The sequence below is a fragment of the Diabrotica virgifera genome, chromosome 7 (assembly GCF_917563875.1).
Source record: "Diabrotica virgifera virgifera chromosome 7, PGI_DIABVI_V3a".
NCBI lineage: Eukaryota > Metazoa > Arthropoda > Insecta > Coleoptera > Chrysomelidae > Diabrotica > Diabrotica virgifera.
Window position 1 is genome coordinate 2,707,026 of NC_065449.1, and position 27,968 is coordinate 2,734,993.

General features: G+C 32.2%; 1 protein-coding gene across 1 annotated transcript in view; it reads left to right on the forward strand.

The window, feature by feature from the left end:
* LOC126888368 (forkhead box protein K1-like) overlaps window positions 1–27,968 on the forward strand; it is a 122,702-nt gene that overhangs the window by 37,102 nt on the left and 57,632 nt on the right. Inside the window, exon 3 of the mRNA XM_050656565.1 lies at window positions 22,803–22,966. Coding sequence (XP_050512522.1) covers window positions 22,803–22,966 — 164 coding nt within the window. The remainder of the gene's footprint in view (window positions 1–22,802; window positions 22,967–27,968) is intronic.

Below are 27,968 nucleotides of genomic sequence, written 5' to 3' on the forward strand. Positions count from 1 at the left end.
CCCGAGATGGGGTTGCACCCACCCCCATGGTAAAAGCGCCTTTCGTCATCATATAGATTTTGTTCCTTGGACTATCCACTACTTATTCTCAAATTTTCAAGCAAATTTATCCATTCTGTAAAAATTGCGGGATGAAAAGCTTCGGTTCCTGGACTAACACTGACAGGATGTCTTAATAACACTATTAGGCGAAACCGACATATTAACACTGAGAGTGTTAATTACAAGAATTTATAAGGCCATTCTTCTTCTTGCAGTACTGTCTCCTATCGGAGGTTGGCAATCACAGCAATCTTAACTTTGTTGGCTGCAGCTCTGAACAATTGTATTGAACTGCACCCGTACCACTCCCTTATATTTCACAACCAGGAAATTATCCTACGTCCCACATTTCTCTTTCCCGAGATTTTTCCTTGGATTATGAGGCTTAGTACTTTTCCCCTCTCATTATGTGGCCTAGATATTCCAGTTTTCTCGTTTGTATGGTATTTATGACTTCCTTCGCATTCCTTCCCCATCTTCAGCAAAACATCTAAGGCTATTGTAAGACCAATAATGACATATGCATCAGAAACAAGACCCGATACAGCCACAACACAAACACTACTAGACTAGGACTAATCTGTAAAAAACGTGTATATTTGGATGTGAGAGGTGGCATTCGGAATTTTGCAGATAAAGTTAGGTGACACCTTCAGTAATAATAATTGACTTATGCTCCTTCTCAAATATGCCCGGAACATTAATAAAAAAATTAAAATATTTAAAAATTTCGAAAAACATCGATTTTTTTCTGCTTTCTTTGCTTATAACTTTAAAACGGTCCGTTTTGGAACAGAGTCGTACAGAAATAAAATAAAGATAATTGAATTTTGTATGATATACGACTGGTCAAAAATGTCTTAAGGTATTATATTTTCTGCAATATAGCAATAAATACAAAATAAGGGAGCAAAATGCGCACCCGCGTTATTTAATGTTTTTTAACCACTTTGGTGGCACTTAGAACCTTAGTAATTCGCTTAGAAAATTCTTATAATTTACTTGAATGGTCTACCAAATTTCATTAAAATCGAGCTAATAGATTTTGCATAATAAATTTGCAATGTAAATGTTTTTAAAAAAGTTCAAATTTTTTAAAATCTTTCTGAACAAAAAGTTTACCATTTGGAAGTTGGCTAATTTTTTTACATATAAAGAGATGCTCTACCTATCTAATACACTTTACAGAATTAAAATCGGATTATTTAAGGGGCCGCAGCAATGTTTTAAAATTATAAACAATTTTTTGGTTTATAAACAAATAGCTTTGTTTAATAATAAAAAAATAAATTTTTAGCAATGCAAATAATTAAAACCGGTATAATTTGACTTAAACTTTCAAATGCTGTCAGCAGAATTGCTATTTTATTTTTTAATCAAAAGTTATTCTCGTTCAAAAATTGCAATTTTTCGATTTTTTGAATGTTCCACCGCGTTTATCTCGAAAACTATGCATCCTACGAAAAAACTTGTAAGAACATTTTTTGCTTAGAATTACCCAAGAAATACAAAAAAATGTTTTATTTTGCGAAAAATCGATGTTATGTCATTTCTCAAGTTCTTTGTTTGTAATAATCTTATCGACATCCGGATCAACTGTTACCCAAAAAATTCGTGTTCTACGGGCCAAAATACATAAAAAAACTTCGGTAAGTCCATCTAAATAAAGGAACCCGTAGCACCCCCTCCTGGACACAGCACTAATTTGTTTATGAGCCAAAAAATTGTTTATAACTTTAAAACATTGCTGAGTCTGCTTAAATAATCCGATATCAATTCTTTAAAGTGCATTAGATGGGTGGAGTGCTTCTTTATATGTAAAAAAATTGACAAATCTTTGTATGTTCTAGTTTTTGTTGTGCAAGATTTTAAAAAAATTTAATTTTTTAAAATAGTTTAGATTGCAAAATTATTATGCAAAATCTAGTAAGTCAATTTTAATGAAATTTGGTGGACGGTTTTAGCACATTACAAAAATTTTCTAAGCGAATTAGGAAGGTTCCAAGTGTAACCTAAGTGATGGAAAAACATTGAATAAGGACAGGCTTGTTTTGTCCCCTTATTTTATATTTATTGCTATTTTGCAGCAAGGTTGTTAAATTAACGACATTTTTAACCAATCGTATCTGAGAGAAAATTTAATTATCTTTGTTTTATTCCTATACGACTTTCTTCCAAAATGAATCGTTTTAAAGTTATAAGCAAAGAAAGTACAAAAAAAATGAAATTTTTTGAAATTTTTAAATATTTGATTTTTTTATTAATGTTCCGGGCATATTTGAGAAGGAGCATAAGTCAATTATTATTAACGAAGTTATCACCCTAACTTTATCCGCAAAAATCCGAATGCCACCTCTCACATCCACCTAAAAACAGATCATTCCTGGTCTCTACTGGAAACGGCAGAAATGAGAGTACTGAGAAGAATTTCAGGAAATACGCTGAGATATCGAAAAGTGAAGACATTAGAAGACAATGTAACGTACAGTATATAAACGAATGAACACAAAATAGAAAAATAAAATGGATTAACCACATAACCAGAATGGGTGAGACACGTGTGGTCAAAATAGAAAGAGATAAAACACCAATCGGTAGAAGAAGGATCGGCCGACTTCGTGAAAGATGGAGTGACAACCTTCCATAGAGGTATCAATCCGCCAATGAACAAGCAGAATTGCTTATAAAGAGGAAGAAGAAGAACACTAATTTGGTTATAGTTTTATTCTGTACCAAAAGTAACGAGTATTTCTAACAAAGAGGAATCGGTACTTTGGGTATTGGACAACTACCCGTTACTTTGTAACGGGTAGGTACTTTTTTACATCACTAGTGTTTGTGTTTGTAGACTTACTCTGTTTTTATCATTCTAGTTTGATATTTTTTTGGTGTCAACGTCAACACAACAGATTAATACAATAATGAATTTTATCTGATAGGAGCGAGATGATTGCTATAATTGAATAAAAAAATATTTAATTGGGTTTTTATAAACGGCAATTTGTCATTCATATAAATCAATATAAAATGTTACATACAACACTAGTAGTGCGAAAGTGTTTATGACCTCCATTTTTATTTAAAATTTTGCAGTTTGACCGACAAATCGTAGTATAGTTGGGCCATGTTAAACAAAAAGCAACCAACCCTCAATTTGTAAATTAAGAGAAAATTAACTTTTTATGTTTTTCTAAATATTTAATTTTCCGTCGTATTTTTTTAAACGACAACTTCACTAATCAATAGTTTAATTTTAGAGCAATTTTATCAGAGTAGTATCAAAATTATCCTAATAAATTTTTACAAAAAAAAATAGCCATATTGAGGGTTGGTTTATTTTTGCTGTTGGAAATATATCTAATAAAATGCAATCTGCAAAATCCAACCAACCCACAAAATCCATGAATAAAACCGAATAATTTCAGTCAACTCAATAATACCGTACAGTAGAATTTCTCCTATTAAACATAATATCAATACAAATAAAAAATATGCGATAATCAGTCAAAACAACAAACCATAATATTTAAAAAGTAAGATAAACATAGCCTTAATCCTGAAACTTACCATTTTCTGCAATTTCGCGAGCCGCTTTAATTATTTTAACAGTTCTTGATTTAAACATATTTTTCGCATTAAAGATTCAAAGATTTCTTCATAATATAATAGATATAACACAACAAATATTTTAATATTTAAGCACGAACTAATATTGGTTAGTACCTACACGTAAAAACAAAAAGATGCAACATTCCAGGAAACGTAATCGGCATAACAATATCAACCCACTTGGCTGGTACTTTTCGACAGTGCAATGTAATAATATGTTCAGTCCAGTGATACACACAAAAAATCCAAGTGGGTTGGTTGTCTTATGCGAAATCTTAAGTGAACTATTATTAAACAGAAATAATTTGGAGTAGTATTTTTTATGGTTTAATATTTAGAATGGCTTGGTTGCTTTTTACACAATGTAGAATACACATTTTTAAATCGATATGTGACATTATCTTTTTTTCCTCAAAAATGTGGGTTGGTTGCTTTTTGCATAACAAGGCCCAGTTCACTATAGAAAAAAAGCTGAAAAAATCTTGTAACAGGTTTATGAAGGTCTAAAAGGGATATGACAAATCTGATAATTATGACAAACTGATGACAAATCCTTGAAGTCTTACAACTGGTTTTGCTTTGTTTTTTTTTTAAACAATTAGTCCATTGAAATGTTACATTTTTTACGCTTTACCTTGCATTTGTTAGAGGAGTCAATTTTATTTTTTTAATGTGTAGGGGGATCAGTAGACGTTTAAGTTCAAGTTTTTGGGGTTGCCACCCTTGTCCCCCGGCCGCCATCTTGGAAATGGGGTGCAAAGGGGTTTCGCGCTATATATCGTAAACTGCCAACCTTACGGAAAATCTAATAAAACATAAAATGTAGCAAATTAAATTTTCTACAATTTTATATCTATTACTTTTTGTCGTCAAGTGACTAACAAAAATTTTATAAAGAAAAATAAGAGAAAATTTTGTAAGAAGTTTCCTTTTGGAGGTTGTAACTTTTTTTCCGTTTATTTCACAATAAAATAACATCACAGCGATTTTGTAGAGGGTTTTTCATCGAACAATTTCCACTATAAAGGTGTTTAATCCTATTTATTTATCTAGATTTTACAGCGCTCCAAACTTGACCAGATTCTCGAATGCTCATAGGGATAAAATAAAAACAAAAAGTTAGGCTTACTTACTTTTATATCTTAACAGTTTTTTATTCTTACAATTTAATATGATTTTAATATTCCTATGCTATTATTAATCTACTTTTGACCTTTCTCCCCACTATAAAACTTATAACCTTAAGCATATAATTTAGAAAAGGCCCAAGAAGTTGTTTGAGGACCAATTCGCCGGTTCAGAAGAAGAATGACGCAACCGCAAAATGCAAAATTCTTCAGCAGAGCAAAAAACGATTTTTAAATATTTAAAATAGGGATTAAATGAAGAGTAATCGTCCAGGAGCATCGGTATGGCGTTTGTTTTTTGACAACGATGGCTTTTATTTTCATCGCTATTGGTTCGAATTTCATTATCTTAATTTAATCGCCCCATTTTCAATCCTATCTACAGTTGCGTCATTATGCATCTGAAACAAGGTCTAACATAGCGCGTATTTTAGTAACGACGCAACTACCCTATAGTGGTTCAGCACATTTTTACAGTTTAGAAGTTAAGGCTATTAGTTCTTAGGCCCCCATATAAAATTATTATTTATGACCACACCGTTGAAACTTTTTGTACTTGTTATTTGGGTGGAGTCGGACAAATTTCGAGCTTAGCGCATCATGGCAGTGGGGCGTTTGTCTGTCAAGCGGTCACGAAGTTGTCAATTTTATGCAAGAAAAAAATTTATAACCACATTGGTCATTTTATTTTAATCAATGGTTTTTATCGTATAAACAGCGAAAATAATTTTGTCGGACAAAAATATTGGGGCATACGACGCGTCGGACACGCTAAATATGTCAAATTTATGAAAATAAAAAATTTATTACCACATTGCTAATTTTATCAGAATATACCATAAAACATTTTTACAATAATGTGGTAACCTTGTCGGACAATTTTCACGGGGCATATGCACAGTCGGACGCGCCGAAGATGTCAATTTCCTGAAAATTTTTTATTTATTACCACAGATGTCATTTTTATTTTGTGCTGTTCTTTTACATGTGTAATGCATATTGGATCACTTGTCGGACAAAAATAATGGGGCGTTTTGGAGATACAGGGTGTCAAAGTTAAACTTTTTTTTTATTTATTATCGAATATTTCCTGACAGGTATGAGATAACAACATGAAATTTGGTAAGTGGGGGTTTCTTGGGTCGAGGAAACTAAATTCCCTACCAAAAATTATACATTGCCCAGAGGGCGCCACATACGCCTTTCAGCACTCATTTATTACGTTCAATTTTTTTATCCCTCACTCTGTATAATTTTGACATTAAAATTTTTATTGTCCTATTAGTTTTACTTAAAAAAGGTATACTTCTTTCATCTCCCTAAACTCAACCGTTTTCGAGATAAACGCATTTTAAATCTGCGATACACCATCATTTTTAGCATAATATCATTGTAGTTACACCCGAAAAATAACTTAAAACCATAAAATTATCCAAAAATGTATCGCAAATTTCTTCAAATGGAATTTGCGATGCAATGACATAAATTTGAGAACTGCTATATATTATGCTAATATTATGCTAAAAATGATGGTGTATCGCAGATTTAAAATGCGTTTATCTCGAAAACGGTTGAGTTTAGGGAGATCAAAGAAGTATACCTTTTTTAAGTAAAAATAATAGGAAAATAAAAATTTTAATGTCAAAATTATACAGAGTGAGGTATAAAAAAAATTGAACGTAATAAATGAGTGCTGAAAGGCGTATGTGGCGCCCTCTGGGCAATACATAATTTTTGGTAGGGAATTTAGTTTTCTCGATCCAAAAACCCCCACATACCAAATTTCATGTTGTTATCTCATACCTGTCAGGAAATATTCAATAATATATAAAAAAAATTTTAACTTTGATATCCTGTATCTCGGTTATTATAAAATTTGTACTAAGATAAGTTTAAATCTAAGCTAACTAACTAAGCTTAAATCGGTCTATTTGTACCTCAGGAACCTGACGTTAAGCTATGGCCCATTATTTACGAAATTTTACCTGTATATAAATTAAATGAAATTGAATGTATTGTTTCTCGATTCCACGTTAAGATATATATGGTCGCCTTCTATGATTATCTCTCAAATGATCTAGTGTCCATCGAATGTACACTAGAGTTTTTTTTCTATTCGAAATAGAATAAAAAATTATTTTAATGGCCGGTAAATGAACTCGTATTGCTCTATTTTTATATAAATCTATCTAAATTTAGCGTCGCAACCACTACAACTACATAAACCATTTCGGCGATAATGATCAAATGGATTATACTTTTGGAACTAGATACCTTCTAATCGGTATTACCGAATTTGATCACTAAATATGAGTTTGAAACGTATTGAGAAGTAGTGTCTGATGCATCCAAGGTCAAGTAGGATAACCGAAGGTATTATAGGACTATTGAGCTTGAAAAACCGGTTTTCCTATAGGAAATAGATTTGATCACACTTATGAAGGCTATAACTTAAAAATTCGAATTTTTCCAGATAGAGGTATACACCGATAGACGCATCTGGAGTCCTCCTTATTTGTTGGCGCAATTTGTAGGTTGAAATTTTGAGTAATTGTCTAAAAACCAAAATTTTCAAAGTTTAGTTTTTCGGTTTTTCAGCTGTACTGAGCCGTGTGTATCTCTGATCTTAACCACTTAAGCACTATTTGAAAGCTTAACTCAACGCTATTAATTTGGTGTACTTTTGGTTTTCCTGTCTCTTCTTGAACCTAAGATTTATACCCCCAAAAAATATGCCGTTTTGTACCTACCAAGTCCTATAGCTGGCTTATGGGTGGTCGAAAGTCACAAGCTATACCGGTTCTGAATCGGCCCTGACCCCCTCTTAAAACATAGAAAAGAAATTCAGATCGGTATAACTTTTCCACAAACATACACACAAACATACAAAACATTTTCCCCTTTTTAAATAGAAATTGAGTAAAATTTCTGAGATCGGTAACTTTTGAATGATATATACAATTTTCAAAATGGCAATGGGATAAGACAGAGAGATTCCCTGAGTCCTCTGTTGTTCAACCTGATCATGGACGAAATAATAAAAAAAGTATTAAAAAAGTATATTATTAAAAGTATTATAAAATAACAAAAAAAGGATACCAAATGGGAGAAAAACCACTTAAAATAATCTGCTATGCAGACGACGCAATACTAATCTCTCAAAGTGAAGATGATTTACAACGTATGCTGCACGAATTTAATATAACCGCTAGAAAATTTAACATTTTAATTTCCCCAAAAAAGACTAAATGCATGGTTACAACAGTAGATCTAATAAGGTGTAAATTAGAGCTGGAGGGTCAAATAATAGAACAAGTCATGGAGTTTAAATATCTAGGCATCAAACTATGCAACTACGGAAAGCTCGAAACAAAAGTGGAAGATCAGATGAATAAAGCAAACAGAGCCGCAGGTTGCCTGAATGAAACAATATGGAGAAATAAAAACATCAGAAAAGAAGTGAAAGGCAGAATTTACAAAAGAGTCATCAAACCAATAATGACATACGCGGCAGAAACACAACCTGATACAGAAAGGACAAAAAAAGCTATAGAAACAGCAGAGATGAAAACATTGCGAAAAATCAATGGTAAGACGCTGTGGGATATAGCTAGAAGTGTAGATATATGAAGGGGATGCAAGGTGGACAACATTAATAACTGGATGAAAAGCAGAAGGGTAGAATGGAACGACCACATAAGCCGAATGACAACAAATAGAGTAGTAAGAACGGACAGAGACGGTTCCCCAATAGGAAGACGATCAGGGGGAAGACCACGAAAAAGATGGAATGACAACTTACTGGAGGCACATTGAAAAACAGACAGAGTAATGTCTATATAAAAAGAAGAAGAAGAAGAGAAGAATTTTCAAAATTAAACATGCGTTGAAAATCGGACTTAAATTTTCGAAATTTTTGGGAGATTTGGGGACGAGAACGAAAAACAGACCCTAAATGGGAATGGCCGTAACATCCACACCCTTGTACCAAAATGGATGGTTGACATATTTCTCTCTTCCTATATTTTAAGATTGGATTTGGCCCAATTTTTTCAATTCAGTCACATTTAGAAAATCGAAAATTTCTTGTATAATATAGTGTCGCATGTACGGGAACAGCCGTTCTCTGGGATATAAAAAAATAATAAGCATCAAGGAGACCAAAGCGAACTATAAACTATTTTTCTCGGTTAGATCTACATAGATCAAACTGAAAATTTGTAGAAATACTCCTTATAATGTTTATAAGGACGTAACGTAGAGAACATTCCAAAATTTTAGAAAAATTTTCCGAAATTTTCCCTCTTGTCGGAAAATCTTTTTGGAAAATTTTGGGTAAAACTCACCGTCATGCCCTTTTAAGTGTTGTACATAGCGTATGTACCAATTTATAGCTAAATCGATTCAAAAGAAACCGAGAAACACTGTTTTAAATTTTTTTTTGATAATACCTCCTCCTCGATAGCCTAAAAGACTTAAGCTTTCTGTTCGTTTGCCCCAACATTTTTGTCAGACAATTAGATTTTTTGTTCAAGAATATAATTACTTGTAACTTACTGCCTTTGTCGGAAAATTGGTTTTAAAGATAAGGGATGCACGAACCCAGCAGAGTTTAAAAGTATAATTTATTAATAAAAATTAAATTTTTTTGTCCGACTTTGGATTTGACCCAATATTTTTGTCGGACACTTAGATTTTTTTATTTAGAATATGTGGGTACAGCTCTACGTCATACCCTTTTAAATGTTTTACTTAGTGTGTGTACCAATTTTCAGCTATATCGATTTAAAAATAGCCGAGAAAAACTGTTTTAAATTTTTTTTTTTTTGATAATACCTCCTCGTCGATAGCATAAAAGAATTCAGTTTTCTGTTCGTTTGCCTTAACATTTTTGTCAGACAATTACATTTTTTGTTTAAGACTATAACTAATTGTAACTTACTACCTTTGTCGGAAAAATGGTTGTAAAGATAAGGGATACACGAACACAGCATAGTTTAAAAGTATAGTTTATCAATAAAAATTAAATTTTTTGTCCGACTTTGGATTTGCCCCAATATTTTTGTCGGGCACTTAGATTTTTTGATTTGGAATATAACTACTTATAACCTGATACATGAGTCGGAATTTTTTTTTTAATTCGAGAAAAAAAAACTACAGAACGATGTTTGTCGTTGTTCAAGGAGTATGTAAGCAAATATCAGATCACAATTTTTCTAAAATTTTCCCTCTTGTCGGAAAATTTTTTAAGAAAATTTTGGGTACTGCTCTACGTCATACCCTTTTAAATATTTTACTTAGTGTGTGTACCAATTTTGAGCTAAATCGATTCAAAAATAACCGAGAAAGCTCTTTTAAAATTTTTTGATATTACTTTCTCGTCGATAGCCTAAAACAATTAAGTTTTCTGTTCGTTTGCCCCAAGATTTTTGTCAAACAATTACATTTTTTGTTTAAGAATATAATTACTTGTAACTTACTACCTTTGTCGGAAAAATGGTTGTAAAGATAAGGGATACAGGAACCCAGCATAATTTAAAAGTATAGTTTATCAATAAAAATTAAATTTTTTGTCTGACTTTGGATTTGCCCCAATATTTTTGTCGGACACTTAGATTTTTTGATTTGGAATATAACTACTTATAACCTGATACATGTGCTGAAAATTTTTTTTAATTCGAGAAAAAAATACAGAACGATGTTTGTCGTTGTTCAAGGAGTATGTACACAAATTATCAGATCACAATTTTTCTAAAATTTTCCCTCTTGTCGGAAAATTTTTTAAGAAAATTTTGGGTTCCGATCTACGTCATACCCTTTAAAATGCTTTACTTAGCGTGTGTACCAACTTTCAGCTAAATCGATTCAAAAGTAACCGAGAAACACTGTTTTAAATTTTTTTTTTGATAATACCTCCTCGTCGATATCCTAAAAGAATTAAGTTTTCTGTTCGTTTGCTTCAACATTTTTGTCAGACAATTACATTTTTTGTTTAAGAATATAATTACTTGTAACCTACTACTTTTGTCGGAAAAATGGTTGTAAAGATAAGGGATGCACGAACCCAGCATAATTTGAAAGTATACTTTACTAATAAAAATTAAATTTTTTGTCCGACTGTCGAGTTGCCCCAATATTTTTGTCCGACACTTTGATTTTTTGATTAAGAATATAATTACTTATAACCTACTAATGTTGTCGGAAAAATGGTTTTAAAGGTAAGGGTTGCACGAACCCCGTATTGTTTAAAAGACAGTTTATTAATAAAAATTAAATTTTTTGTCCGACTTTGGATTTGACCCAATATTTTTGTCGGACACTTAGATTTTTTGATTTAGAATATAACTACTTATAACCTGATACTTGTGTCGGAAATTCTTTTTAATTGGAAAAAAAACTACAGAACGATGTTTGTCGTTGTTCAAGGAGTATGTACGCAAATATCAGATCACAATTTTTCTAAAATTTTCCCTCTTGTCCGAAATTTTTTTGGGAAAATTTTGGGTACAGCTCTACGTCATACCCTTTTAAATGTTTTACTTAGTGTGTGTACCAATATTCAGCTAAATCGATTCAAAAATAACCGAGAAAATCTGTTTTAAAATATTTTTGGATAGTACCTCCTCGTCCATAGCCTAAAAGAATTAAGTTTCCTGTTCGTTTGCCCCAACATTTTTGTCAGACAATTACATTTTTTGTTTAAGAGTATAATTACTTGTATCCTACTACTTTTTTCGGAAAAATGGTGGTAAAGATAAGGGATGCACGAACCCAGAATTGTTTAAAAGTATAGTTAATTAATAAAAATTAAATTTTTTGTCCGACTTTGGATGTGCCCCACTATTTATGTCGGGCACTTAGATTTTTTGATTTGGAATATAACTACTTATAACCTGATACATGTGCTGAAAATTTTTTTTTTAATTCAAGAAAAAATACAGAACGACGTTTGTCGTTGTTCAAGGAGTATGTACACAAATTATCAGATCACAATTTTTCTAAAATTTTCCCTCTTGTCGGAAAATTTTTTAAGAAAATTTTGGGTTCCGATCTACGTCATACCCTTTTAAATGCTTTACTTAGTGTGTGTACCAATTTTCAGCTAAATCGATTCAAAAGTAACCGAGAAACACTGTTTTAAAATTTTTTTTTGATAATACCTCCTCGTCGATAGCCTAAAAGAATTAAGTTTTCTGTTCGTTTGCCCCAACATTTTTGTCAGACAATTACATTTTTTGTTTAAGAATATAATTACTTGTAACCTACTACTTTTGTCGGAAAAATGGTTGTAAAGATAAGGGATGCACGAACCCAGCATAATTTGAAAGTATACTTTACTAATAAAAATTAAATTTTTTGTCCGACTGTCGAGTTGCCCCAATATTTTTGTCCGACACTTTGATTTTTTGATTAAGAATATAATTACTTATAACCTACTAATGTTGTCGGAAAAATGGTTGTAAATAAAAAAATTTCAGGAAATTGACATCTTCGGCGCGTCCGACTGCGCATATGCCCCGTGAAAATTGTCCGACAAGGTTACCACATTATTGTAAAAATGTTTTATGGTAGATACCGTTAAAATTATCCATGTGGTAATAAATTTATTATTTTCATAAATTTGACATATTTAGCGTGTCCGACGCGTCATATGCCCCAATATTTTTGTCCGACAAAATTGTTTTCGTTGTTTATATGATAAAATCCATTGATTAAAATAGAATGACCAATGTGGTAATAAATTTTTTTCTTGCATAAAATTGACAACTTCGTCACCGCTTGACAGACAAACGCCCCACTACCATAATGCGCCAAGCTCAAAATTTGTCCGACTCCACAAAAATAACAAGTACAAAAAGTTTCAACGGTGTGGTCATAAATAATAATTGTATATGCGGGCCCAAGGCCTATATGGGTACATAATTCGCAAATATTTTACGTGTATCCCTACTTTTTCTGTCTTTACATGGCAAATTACATGTAGTAAAATTCACACTGGTATGGACATGTAAACATTACTAGAATGTCATTCTACTTGAAAATGTCATCATTCATTTAAAGAGATGGGTTTTGAATGTTCTTGGATAACTGATATTTTTATAATTGCAAATTATTAATTCAGTTAATAAATATGATAAATTTTTCACTAACTATGTATTCAGTGATTGTAGGTAATAATTTATTTGTACAACAAAGACTAATACTCAATCGAGAAAAGAGGAAAAGTGTTAAAGTAATTTTTTAATAATATATTGTTATGGAACGCTTACAATTTTGAATATCTTTAACAACAAAATACTTGGATCACAGAATATATTATCCTGATGTATTCTCTGCTTGGATCTTCCACAAATAATACACAATAAATAACTTTTTATTAAGTTCACGTCTTAAATCAATTATTTATCAAATATACTGTACATCAATAATGGTAGGGGAGCAAAGTATGCTAAATGTGCAGTCACTCGAGCGCTTTGGGGACCTATTGGGTTGTAAACAGTAGGTCCTAAAACCAAAAAAAGTTAAGCAAAGTTTTCCATTTTAGTAGGCGCTTGCCATTTTTTAATTTAATTTTCCATTTCCAACAATCGTTTTTTCCGATTATAGCGACATCTATCCATAATTCGAAAAAATGTTTCGAATAAAAGTTACTTATTTTTACGTAAGGAATCCAAATCTGCAATAAAAAGTGAGGGTTCCTATTTAAGATTTTAAAGTAACCCCCCACCCCACATCCATGGGGGGTCGTGTTTGGTGCCTTTCGACAGATTTTTCAAAAATATTGAATAAGTGTATTTTACAGTTTTTCGATCTGATGTTCATTTCGCGAAATATCACGGGATTCGTATTTAAAATATTAAATTTACCCCCCACCCCTCACCGTGAGAAGTCGTGTTTGGTATCAGTCGATAGATTTTTAAAAAATATTGAGCATATATTTTTTAGTTTTTCGATCTGTCATTCATTTCGCGAAATATTCGGTTTTTTCTTGTGAAAATTTGGGGCTCGCCCATTTCCTTACGCCCGGCTCAAATCGTCAGATTTTTGAAATTTACACTCGTTTGCATGTACTTAACCTACCTTATCTTAATCTGACAATTTCGAGTTTTTTTAAGGGTAGATTTTTTTTTCGGGCCCCCCTTAACGAACTCCCCTGTGTTAAGAGCCAATATATAGTAGAGGTACATCTGCAGGGTACCAGGTTTCTCACCATATGCTAATCTGACGCGCTCGAGTGACTGCAAAAATCCCCGCTTGGGCTCCCCTACCATAATATTTAATCAATAACTCAACATATTCCCGATGCAATGTCAAATATTTAAAATTGTCACTGATTGTCAGTGTCTGACTGACAATATATGCTGACAATATTATATTCGGCTGAGTGCGTTGTAAGACAAAGATAGATTTGGAAAATATTACCACGGCATTGTGTTCATTTTTTTCGAATCCTGAAAAAACCAATAAATATTTTTGAAAAATTTAAACGCAGAATGAAACACTAAATTATTACCGAGGGCCGAAAGTCCCTTAGAATAAACAAAAAGTTTATTTCGAATGATATATTTGAAATTAAAAATAACACTAAATTTTCTCTTAGTTTTTCACCCCTGTAACTTATTAAAATAAACATTATAGAAGTTCTCAGGGACTTTCGGCCCTCGCTAATAACGTAATCTTTCATTTTGCGTTTAAATTTTTCAAAAATACTTATTAGTTTTCTCAGGATTCGAAAAAAATGAATCCCCATTTGAATAGCATTGCAGCCGGAAATACGTACCGATCCTCTTAATTGCGCAATAAACTGGAATTGACAAAATTTGAAGTTACGTCATTTTTCTTCCGTACCGGACTGAGTATCTGCCTGCTATTACTTTTATTATTATAATTTATCCTAGGTGGCACTTAACTTATTCTTACAGTTGTGCTATCTGTTTGACCACGTGCAGTCGTATTAAAAAATGTGTAAACTATTTTGAGTTTTATAGATAATACTATTGAGAGTCTTGTGGGTAAAATTTATATTCTTGTGATTAGATAAATATTTTGTGTTTTTTGTAAGCGCGCATCATGAGTGGTGGTTATTATATTTGTAAGAAGCCTCTGGGGAAAATTATTTGTCAGTGGGAAAGTCGAGCCATCTTTACTCACTGTTGTCGACGAGCGTTTTTCGTCTCTTTATATGGCGAAAATAAAGACGATTCTCTGTAAACACTGAGATACAAACGATTCGCTAAAACAGTAACAAAAATGCATCTCTTCTCACTTCCTTCAACAGAAGTGGCAGCCCGTTTCCACAGACTCCGAGTGTATCACCAGATTCAGTCATGTCTCAATAAACATTGTGATCCAGAAAATTGGAGCTGAAAAAACATGGAAAACTTTGGATACCAATCCAAATTTTCAAGCCTCCAGTACTTTTTGCGAACTTACGCGATGTATAGCACTCGCTCCATTGTCGCTCGTGCTCTAAAAATCGCGTGCGTTCGCAAAAAGCATACTTCACGAACTGTTTCATAAATAACTCTTTTGTGGTAATTTAAAATGCAACAATGCAGTTTTATATAATAGAGAGCTTTGAAACAGGCCATTTAGGCGCAGAGCTCGGTTATTTCTTTCCATTTTTTCTGTTGAGTGATATGGTTTTCTAATTCTGGACATTCTTTTCTTCCAAATCCTTTGCCCGCTTGTCGCCATCGTCTTCTAGGTCTCTCCTTTTTCTTACAGCATGATGTCTTTCAAGCTATTAACTTCGGTGTTATATCTTCTGGCATTCTTTCAATATGACACATCCACTGCGATCTTCTTCTTTTTATGATCATAATATCTATAGTTGGTTCTGTGTAGATTTCATATATGTATCAATGTATCTCTTAATTTGTTCGCCTAATATAACCATCTTCTGTTTTCTTTCCTCCGAGTATTCTCAAAATCTTGAGTTCCCATCTTAACAATCTTTCTTTAGACTTTTGGTTTAAGGCCCATGTCTCACATCCATTTATTGCTGTTGGTCTTAGCGTAGTTTTATATAAACGAAGTTTTGCGTTCCGTAACAACTCTTTCACTCTTAGGAGGTGGTTCATAACTCCTGAAGTATTATTTGTTTTTATAAGTCTTGCGTCAGTTTTTCTTTCTTCCTCGCATTACTCAGTTATTCTAGCTCCTAAATATACAAATTCTTCTACTGCCTCTAATTGCATTTTCCCCCGTAAAGGGTTTAGTTCGAACTACAAGGGTTGTCGTGTTCCTCCTACTCTCATAACTTTTCTCTCATAGCATTTCTTTTGATTTAGCTGCAATCCCATTTTAAAGGCATTTTTCACCATTCTACTCATTATTAGTCCATAGTATATCGTCCTTTTTGGAAGATGATTACAAAAGTCTTAAAAATGGTCTTAACTGCTTCGTTTGAGCGAGTCTACAACTTTCTGAAAAATTTCAGAGTGCAGGTTGAACGCGTTTCCGCGTCATTAACATATTTACGTTGTCGGACTAACGAAACGCGGCTGTAAATTTGTCGGACAAGAGATCGACAATCTTTATTAGTTAAATATAAGTACTTTCAATTGAAAATTAAGAGTTTTGTAATAACAAAATTGTAGAGTCCGTAACCCGCAAGATGTCACTCTAGCGCGGTAGTTTTGTTATTACAAAACTCTTAATTTTCAATTTAAAGTACTTATATTTAATTAATAAAGATTGTCGATCTCTTGTCCGCCAAATTTACAGCCGCGTTTCGTTAGTCCGACGACGTAAATATGCTAATGATGGGGGACGCGAAAACGCGTCCAACCTGCACTCTGAAATTTTTCAGAAAGTGGTAGACTCGCTCAAACGAAACAGTTAAGACCATTTTTTAGACTTTTGTAATCATCTTCCAAAAAGGACGATATACTATGGACTATAATGTCTTGTAGTTCTTTTTCACTGGTTGCTATAATTGCTAGATCATCCGCATAGCCCATAATTTGATGTATTTATACATTATCACCTTTACGGTTCATATTACTGTCTCTCACTATGGTCTAAGAGCTAGCAACGTTTTCGAGAAATCATTTTAAGACGGCTGATTCTTTCATATATTGTTCCCTATGCTTCCTCGAACACCGTACCGGCCATCTGGCTACTGATACAGGTGGCGTTCATTACTGTGCAGCATACCTGGGTACAGGTAAACACAAAATCAGGGTGATTGATTAGTGTGAAAAAGCTTAGTAGATCCGCTATAGTAATAGATAGCAATAAAAGTTAATAACAAAAATTGTAGCTAACTTTGCGCTTCACATTACAAAATTAGTTAGAATGTTATAGGTCTGGATCCCGCGTATGAAAAAAAAGTTGATTAATAGCAAGCTGAAAATTTGTTAATAGCTTAAGGGTGTTTAGTCGAATAAACTTTGATATGTGTGAACACTGGAACAGGGGTAGTTTTAATTGTGGAACAGATTAAAAATTTGGAACGGTCACAGCACGAAAACGGCACATTTATTTTGTCCGACAGAACAGACTTAAACTCTTCGAACAGAGATTAAACTCTCATGCAAAAATCAGACTGCTATTTATCACCAAATGGGCGTTTTAATGAGTGGAACATGTAGAATATGTCAAATGACAGGAATTATGACAGGTAATAAATAGCAGTCTGATTTTTTCATGAGAGTTTAATCTCTGTTCGGAGAGTTTAAGTCTGTTCTGTCGGACAAAATAAATGTGCCGTTTTCGTGCTGTAACCGTTCCAAATTTTTAACCTGTTCCACAATTAAAACTACCCCTGGTTCAGTGTTCCCATATATCAAAGTTTATTCGACTAGACACCCTTAAGCTATTAACAAATTTTCAGCTTGCTATTAATCAACTTTTTTTTCATACGCGGGATCCAGACCTATTACAGGTTGTTCGATATCATAGTGACAGACCAAACTTTTGTTTCTTTAAATGGAACACCCCATATTTTATTTTATATTCGAAATCTTCTTAACTTCCCCATCACAAAAATATAAAGGTTTGTTATGTTATACAGGGTATTTACAAAGTTATAACCAATGTTCTATGAAAATCGTAATAAGTTCAGCTCCCTGTATAAATAAAAATAAGCACAACAGCAATGGTTTATTAATGCCATATTTTTTAACGTATTGTCAAAATTTTCAAGAATGGTCGATATTGCTAATTTTCTTTATATCAAATACAGGGTGAGTCAAAACGCAAGTGCATTATTTTCTCAGTAATTTTAAATGAAACACCCTGTATTTTATATCACTATTGAAAAGTACCATTACCGTACTTTAATTTTTAGAAAACATTCCCTATGTCTAAATTTATTAGTTTTCGAGATATTTTCATTTTTCAATGGACCAGTAGCGTGGCCACCCAAATCACCAGAATTTAATAAAGTGGACTGATTTTTTTGGGGTTACGTTAATAATGAAGTTTATAAAATACCTCCAACAACAATAGATGAGATGAAAAATAGAATACAAAGTGTATTTCGATGAGTTAATTTACAAATGCTCCGTAGAGTAAGTAGCTCATTCAATGATCGTTTTTAGGCGTACATAAATGTGTTAGGAGATAATTTTGAACACCTTATGTAATTAAATATTAAAAATATTTTATTAAAAGTAGCTTCTAATTTTTTCAAACATGTTTTTTTGCAAGATGTATTACTGATAAATTATGTTTTGTTCTTTATTTGTTACATTGTACATTTACATACAAAAGTAGTGTTTAATTGTCTTCACAAAATATTGTATTTTGTGTTTGTGTGTTTTTTTTTTGTAAAATTTATTACTAATTTTCTTTGTTTATTTGTTGCATTTACATAAAAAGATAGTTTTAATTGTTTCAAAAATGTTGCATGTAGTGGTTGTGTTTTTGTTTGTAAAATGTATTAGATACTAATAAATTATTTTAATTTCTTTATTTGCTACAGTGTTACATTGATTACCGGATTGATAATCGGTAATCTTCAATTGTCAATTCAGTCATGGCTTACTTAAAATTTAGATAAATGTAAAACCTAAAATAATTTGCTCTGAAAATGAAAATATCTCGAAAACTAATAAATTCAGGCATAGGGAATGTTATATAAAAATTAAAGTACGTTAATGTTACTTTTTCAATAATGATATAAAATACAGGGTGTTCCATTTAACATTACTGAGAAAATAATGTACTTGCGTTTTGACTCACCCTGTATTTGATATAAAGAAAATTAGCAATATCAATAATTCTTAAAAATTTTGACAATAAATAAAAAAATATGGCATTAATAAACCATTACTGTTATGCTTATTTTTATTTATACAGGGAGTTGAACTTGTTACGATTTTCATACAAAATTGGTTATAACTTTGTAAATACCCTGTATAACATTACAAACCTTTATATTTTTGTGATGGAGAAGTTAACAGAATTTCGAATATAAAATAAAATATAGGGTGTTCCATTAAAAAAAAAACATAAGTTAGGTCTGCCACTGTGTTATCGAACACCCTGTAACATTCTAACTAATTTTGTAAGGTGAAGCTCAAAGGTGGCTAAAATTTTTGTTATTAACTTTTATTGCTATCTATTACTATAGCGGAGCTATTGAGCTTTACGCTACTAATCAATCACCCTGTATAAGTAACACGTGCTAGTATAAATCTTTTAGAAATATCGATTTTTTATACTCAATCTGTCATCCAATAAGTAGTTTAGCCATCGATCGCAAAATAAATATTCCTAAAAAAATATTTTAAACCATTTTCAATGGCCTCAATTTTCAAAATTTACTTTCATGAATTTTTAACCCAAAAATAAAGTATCGGTGTGATTAGCTCTCAAGTGGAGCTACCTACTTGTAAATTTAGAACGAAACACACAACACAGAGGTTGAAAATAAAACAATCCCAACGAAATCATACATCGGCACACTATAAACAAGTAATTTGACTCAGTAGTGTTAGGTGCAAAAAGTTCATTTCAAAAATTCTGATAGGCACCATGACACAATCTTTAGGTCAAATTTGATTCTCAATTTTTTTTAAATGGTTACAATTAATGTTTCTCTTATACACTACTCCAAGAAATTAAATGGTTCATTGTGTATGTCCCCAATTTTCTAAACCTGTCGTCCGATTTAAGTGATTTTTTTAATATGTCATAGCCTTATTTTTAACAATATCGCTGTAATAATATTGTTGCTAGAAAAGTAAATTGTCATTGTATACCGAGTGTACAAAACAAACTGCGTTTTTTTCTCAAAGCTCACCACACCCTGTGGAATATTCTAGCATTTATAAAATAGTGAAATTAAACCCCAACTATAGCCTCAAATTTTCTTAACATTCTGTTTTTTATTCAATCGCTTATGTCGAATAACAAAAAAGTTAATAGGTGCTTTGAAACTAGCCATGTTTTTCATCAATACAGGGTGCGCAACAAAACTTTAAGAGGTAATTCTGCATGAAAAAGAAATGAGCGTTTGCTTGATAAACCTATGTTCGCAAATGCTTCGTTTCCGTGATACGGGATGTTGAATTTTGTCTTACAAACTGACGATTTATTTATTGCTCTAAAACCTGTTGAGATATGCAAATGAAATTTGGTGGGTTTAAGAGGTAGTTATTGCGCATTTTTTTACATACAATTAAGAATTTTATATTCACCATTGGCGTGCATACGGGTAAGATGGCCCGAAAAAAATGTATTTTTTTTTATTATTTCGGTTTGATCAACCGATCAAACTACACACACCGGCAAAATTAAAGGAACACCTAAAAAATGGGACATGTTTGATGTCTCGGATTTCCTAAACCAGTTGTCCGATTTGAGTGATTTTTTTTTGTATGTTATAGCCTTATTATTTAGGAATATCGGTGTAATAATATTGTTGCTAGACAGGAAAATTTAGCTTTATACCGGGTGTAACAATCAAACTGTGTTTTTTCCTTAAAGTTTGGAACACCCTGTGGAATATTCTAGCATATATAAAATATTGAAATTGAAAGTCAATTGTAGACTTAGGCTTTCTTAACATTTTCTTTTTTGGTTCATTTGCTTATGTTGGATAATAAAAAAGTTAGGTATTTTAACAACTAGACACGTTCTTCATCAATATAGGGTGTTTCTAAATAAGTGTGACAAACTTTAAGGAGTAATTCTGCATGAAAAATTAATGACCGTTTGCTTTATAAACATATGTCCGCAAATGATTCGTTTCCGAGATACGGGATGTTGAATTTTTTCTTACAAACTGACGATTTATTTATTGCTCTAAAACCGGTTGAGATATGCCCATGAAATTTGGTGGGTTTTAATAAGTAGTTCTTGCGCATTTTTTGACATACAATTAAGAATTTTATATTCACCATTGGCGTGCATACGGGATATATCTAAAATGTTTATAACCTTATGCACGCCAATGGTGAATACAAAATTTTTAATTGCTTTTCAAAAAATGCGCAATAACTACCTCTTAAAACCGACCAAATCTCATTTGCATGTCTCAACCGGTTGTAGAGCAATTAATAAATCGTCAATTTGTAAGAAAAAATTCAACATCCCGTATCTCGGACACGAAGCATTTGCGGACATATGTTTATAAAGCAAACGGTCATTAATTTTTCATTCAGAATTACCCCTTAAAGTTTGTCGCACTTATTTAGAAACACCTTGTATTGATGAAGAACATCGCTAGTTGTTAAAGTACCTAACTTTTTTTATCCAACTTAAGCAAATTAATCAAAAAATAAAATGTTAAGAAAGTCTAACAACTCAGTTTTAATTACAATATTTTTATGTGCTAGAATATTCTACAGGGTGTTCCAAACTTTAAGGAAAAAACACGGTATGATTGTTACACCCGATATAAAATGACATTTACCTGTCTAGCAACAATATTGTTACACCGATATTCTTAAATAATAAGGCTATAACATACAAAAAAATCACTCAAATCGGACAACTGGTTTAGGAAATAGGAGACATCAAAAATGTCCCATTTTTAAGATGTTCCTTTAATTTTGCTGGTGTGTGTATTTGATCGGTGCCGCCCAAAATCCCGACAGCCAAAATCTTGTCAGCCAAAATCCCGACGGCCAAAACACCGAAATGCCAGAATCCCGACAGGCCAAAATCCCGACAGGCCAAAATCCCGACATGTAAATTACATATTATGTATTTTAAAAGAAAAATTTATTAAAACACTTCATTTTATAATATAAAAAAACTATACTTACTGAAATGGAAGGTTGTAAGTGACATGATTAATATCTATTATATGAAAGTAAACTTGAATTCAGGATTTGATTAATACATATTTATATAATTGGACTATATATTGCCAAAAAAAAAATACTTTAATTCATATACCCATGTTAGAAATTTTATTTAGAAAATTAGTTCATATTAAATGGTAAATACTTTTGTTTAGTAACAAAAAATAAAAAACAGATGGCCATAAACAAAAATCAAGAAATAAATGTAATTATATCTTAAAAAGAAACTTATTAAACTTGTCGGGATTCTGGCCTGCCGGGATTTTGGTCTGTCGGGATTCTGGCGTGTCGGGATTGTGGCTGTCGGGATTTTGGCTGTCGGTATTTTGGGGTAGACCCGTAAACCCGTATTTGATCGATCTACAGTCGGAAAAATGAAAGAATACCCATGAACGAACATATAAAACATGCTGTATTTTCCTGTCACCGTGTCACAAAGAAAATTGTCCAGTACAAGTACATGTAACAATAATTATTACAAGTACTTGCGCTGGCCAATTTTTTGTGTGACACGGTGACAGCAAAATACAGCGTGTTTTACATGTTCGTTCATGGGTATTCTTTCATTTTTTCTACTGTAGCTGAGATTTGAACTATACCTTTTAGAACCTTCAAAATCCTCTATAAGATATTTTCAGCTCTTTTTTTATTTACTGGCCTATTTCTCATCTAGTCTTACATATTTAATTGTTTTTATATTTTTACAAATGCAAAAGACACTTATTGTTCAAAGATATTAAATGATGTATATCCTTCGTAGGTGGTCACGGATCTCACAGCAGTAACCATGGTAAAAGAAACGTTCAAGCAGATCTGCAAATGGTAGCCCAATATGCTGCTCAAGTCGCCCATCGAGATGACACTCATCATGTTCCTCAAAGCCATAGTCCTGACTACAGACAACCTACTTCAAATGGAAACTCGGTAGGTACCATTTTAATTCAGCTAATTTCTGACACTGTTATAATGAATGAAGGTTAGCTATAACCATTGCAAATTCGTCTCTATAACTATAAATCGATTACGTTTTGGGCATGCTTGCTATCCAAGTCATTTATATAAAATAAATGTGATTGAAGACAATAATTGCAAACATTGCGGAAAGCAGGGTGATCTTGATCATATCTTTTTTGAATGTACTAAGTTTCAACAGCATTCAAACTCTCTCTATAAAAATTTAATTCAACTTGATATGCATGCACCATTCAATATACAGTCTTTGCTGGCTACAGGCTCACAACAAATATACAATATCATTATAGATTTCTTGTCAGATACACGCACAGTCCTATAAGATTTGTACGCGGGCATGAGATTTTTTATGATTTAAGTTCAGATTTGCATCTTTTTTTTTGTCATAAATGTTTTATCACTTTATCAGAGTTCCATTATTGTTTTTATTGTATTATTATTGTATTGTATTATTTATTGTGTTACTATATTGTTTCTGTTTATTTTGTATTAGGATTAGGATTGTATTTTGTTTATTGCAACTGGCTGAATGACTAATGTCTATGCCATTAAATAAAAAAAAAAAAAAAAAAAAAAAAAATTCGTCTCTATTTTCTGCTTTTTCTGCAACCCAGTCTAGACGCGAATGTTTTTCAGCCCAGATATTTGTCGTCTATCAGGACCCCTTTTTCTTTTAATTTTACCCTTCATACCCAAGTAGCACCGAACGAGTTTATTATTAAGTCTTTTAAGGACGCTTTAAAACTGTAGAATAAAACTAAAATTAAAACCATTCGGTTTTTAAGTAAACCTTAAGGTTGCAATAAAAAAAACCGCTTTCAGCATAAAAGGTCCCACTCTGAAAGAGGTCAATAAAACCAAAAATAACCTTCTTAAAACTTTGTTTTCTTAATCAACTGGTTTTAAAGCTGCTGTGAAGGTGCTTTTAAAACCATGTTAAAAGACATTTTAAGTGCAGACAATTATAGCAAACGTAAAAAGGTTTCTTAAATGGAAAGTTCTTGGTTATTTTGCATTGTCAAGGTAGAAAAACACTTGCGCACCCAACTTTATTGATAGTTAACAAAAATAGGTCTAAATAACTCACGCGCCCTAAAATTTCTGACTTTTGGCTATTAAAAAATAAAAATAATAAAAAATTTAAATCCGAAAAATTTTAAAATTTTAATGTTTTAATATTAAAATGAATCGAATTTATGTCGTTAAGTCGCTTATTTATAATTTTTATATAAGCCATACATTGTAATCTATCATGGCTTTCAGCATCTCCAGAAAGCCATATGGCCGAAATCCAAATAAAACTATTTAGTCTATCGACAGAGAATTGTTAAGATCAAATGGATTTATTTTATACATTTCCAAGAGCATATATCCTACATAAAAGCAAGTTTGCTTTGGTATTAAAACCGTTTAATTTTAATGCTGCTGTCAATAATGCCACTCGGTTTTAATGTGAATCTAAAATCGAGGCGTCGTACTGCTGTGTGTGTTGTATTTTTCTTTTAAAATGACCAGTTCGTTTATATTTTAAGTACTTGCGCCTTATTTCTTCCATACTAAATGTACTTCCACTTTTTACAATACACTACGCCACTGTTTCGCTCTAAAACAAATGGCCGACCATTTTGGACATGAAAGAAAAGGGGATGAGTTTAGTTTTATTGTCTCTAACAAGAAGTATAGTTTAGTCTTTACGATAACCAAATTGATTCAGTTAAGAGCGTTTGGTTTTAATATAGCCTACTATGTAATTGCTTTTAAGAAAGCAACTTTAAAGAAAACTAAAAAAATAGTTTTAAGGCATATGTTTTACTGACATAATAGTCTTGAGATCAAGTAGTTGTAATAATAGGTTTTATTAGTCACATTAGGAGAATATTTAAAACTGCAATAAAACTAAAAGGTCACAGACTAGAATCAAATAAAACCAAACAGTCCGAAGTTCCTCATAAAACTGATTAGTTTTAAAGGGAACTGACAATAAACCATTTTAAAACTACAATAAGACAAATTATCTATTAAGATTAATTAGTGTTATTTGATACCCTTATTAGATACTTTAAAACCAGTGACAAATGCTTAACAGTTTTAAAGTTCTTGCGGTATGTCTACAAGGTAACTTTAAAACCATTATCTTCTTATTTACCACAATAAAACCTTTAGTATAGTATATGGCTTAACACCCCATGTGGGGTTTCGCCGCTTTCGCTTTCTAGATCCATTTTACGGGGTGGATCAGTCCCCATGATCATTGTATTTGTTCACTAATATGTCTCTATTTCTTCCGGTCTATTGCCCTCTCTTTCCATTTTGTAATTCCTGCTCCTCTTAGGTCCTCCTCTACTTCAGTTAACCATTTCGATCTGGGTCGACCACGTCTCCTTTTTCCTCCTGGTTGCCACAATATCATAGCTTTTGATACTGATTCTGGTCCTTGTCTCCATATGTGACCTAGCCATTTGGTTCTTTGTACTTTTATTTTCTTTACTATATCTTCACCATTTAATTCTTCTAAAATTTCTTTATTCGTTCTCCTTCTATAGTCTTGTTCTTCGATTCTCACTGGACCCAGTATTGTCCTTATTATCTTTCGTTCATTTATCCTTAATTTCTCTTCTTCTTTTTTTGTCATAGTCATGGTTTCTGCTGCATACATCGTTATTGGTCTTATTATTGTTTTATATATATTCATTTTTGTTTGTTTGGTCAATATTTTACTCTTTAGTAGTTTTCTATTTGCTTGGAATACCCGGTTTGTCGCAGTTATTCTTTCTTCGATCTCCGTTTTTCTTTCCCCTTTGTTATTTATCATAACGCCCAGGTATTTAAATTTCTGTACTTCCTCGAATTTTTTATTTCCTATCCTTATCTCTCTGTTTTGTTCTGCTTTTCCGAGTCTCATTAATTTTGTTTTCTTTTCATTAATTCTTAGTCCCATCTTCTTTCCCTCTTCTTCTATCTCCATTAATAATTTTTTCATGATTTTTCGTGTTTTTATTACTATCGCTATATCATCTGCATAGGCGATTAGTTGGTAACCTGATGCTCTTAGGTTTCCCTTATGGATCTTTCTTAACACAAAATCTACTGTCAGGTTAAATAGTGTTGCTGACAGTGAGTCACCTTGTCTCACTCCTTTATTTATTTCGAATTCTTCTGTTTCCCCTTTTTGTGTTAGGATACTTATTTTTGATTTATTCATAGACATTTTTATTAGGTTTCTTAGTTTTTTACTTACTCCTTGATACTTTAGGGCTTTCATTATTTCCTTTCTCTTTATTGAGTCAAAGGCTTGTTCAAAGTCTATAAATAATATTTCTATTTCATGTTGATGTTCGTGTGCTTTTTCCATGATTTGTTTAATGGTATGTATTGCATCTGTTGTTGATCTGCCTTTTACGAAACCGCATTGGTATTGTCCTATGATATTTTTTGTTTCATCTGTTAACCTTTTTTGTATTATTGACGATAATATTTTATAGGCAACGTTTAATAGTGTAGTGTAATACCTCTGTAGTTCTTACACTCATGCTGGTCGCCTTTTTTATGGATCGTTATAATCTGTCCAATTTCCCACTCGTTCGGCATTGTCTCCTCTTTCCATATTTTCTTAATCAATTCATGTATTTTTTCATGCAATATGTCTCCTCCGTATTTTATTAGTTCTAGATTTATTCCGTCCTTCCCAGGTGCCTTTCCATTATTCCCTTTCGTTATAATGTTTTTTACTTCTTCTAATGTTGGTTCCTGTGTGTTCGTTTCTTCTTCGTCCACGTCTTCTATTTCATCATTTATAACTGGTTCAATTAGTAATTCTTTAAAGTGACTTGTCCATATTTCTTTATACTCTTTCTCTTCCTCGACAATTTTACCTTGTTTGTTTTTTATTCCTTTTAATTTACCTTTGAATGTTCTATTGTTTTCTTTTATTTTATTATAGAATTTTTTTGAATTTCTGTTGTATTTTTCGTTCTCTATTTCCTGAATCTTTAGATCTATCCATTGTCGTTTTTGTTTTCAGTTAATTTTTTGCCCTCATTTCTCAGTAATTCGTAGTTTTCTCTGTCTTCTGCCGTGTTCGTTCTTATCCATTTTAATCTCGCTTCCACTTTTATTTTCATAATTTTTTGACATTCGATGTTGTACCATTCTTTTTTCTTCTCCTTCCTCTTTTTGCCAATTGTTTTTTCTGCTGCTTCCTGTATGGCGTCTTTTATGCAGCTCCACTCCCGTTTCACGTCGACACATTCTTGATTGTCATCGATTCTTAGATATTTTTCCAGTTCTTCCTGATATCTCCTTCTTACTTGCTCCTCTTTTAGTTCTTCAATGTCCCATTTCGTTTGTTTGCTTTTATTTTTACTCCTGCATGTTTTTTGTTTTATTTTTGCTGTTACCATGAAATGATCTAAGTCAGCGCAGGCTCCAATAAAACCTTTATAAACCTTAAATAAAACTAAAATGTTTTTATTGTGCTACTTGGGTAATCAGCTGCAACAACTCGTACTTATTTCTAAGTATGTGCCCCAAATATGCTGTATTTCTCCTTTTAATGGTGGTCAAAAGTTCTCTGTCTTTTCCCATTCTGTGCAAAATTCTCCTAAAATGCCACATATCAGAAGCTTTCAGTTTTCTCATTAAGGCAACATTAACAGTACAAACTTTGGCACCATAAAGAAGAACAAAGTGGATATAACATTTTACCATTCGATATCGGATTTGCAGATTGAATCTTTGGTTACTCAGAAATTTCCTCATCTTCAAAAAGGCTGCTCTTGATTTCTATATTCGTGATCGAATTTCTGATTTCGGATTTAGATCTTCAGTATCCACAGTCCTAAGTATTTCAACGTGGAATGAAGTAAACACTTCTGTTGTATGTAGGCATATGAATTTATTAAAAAATCCTTAAAATTTATCCACGAAGGAGTGGAAGTACAAAACGTTTTCGGTC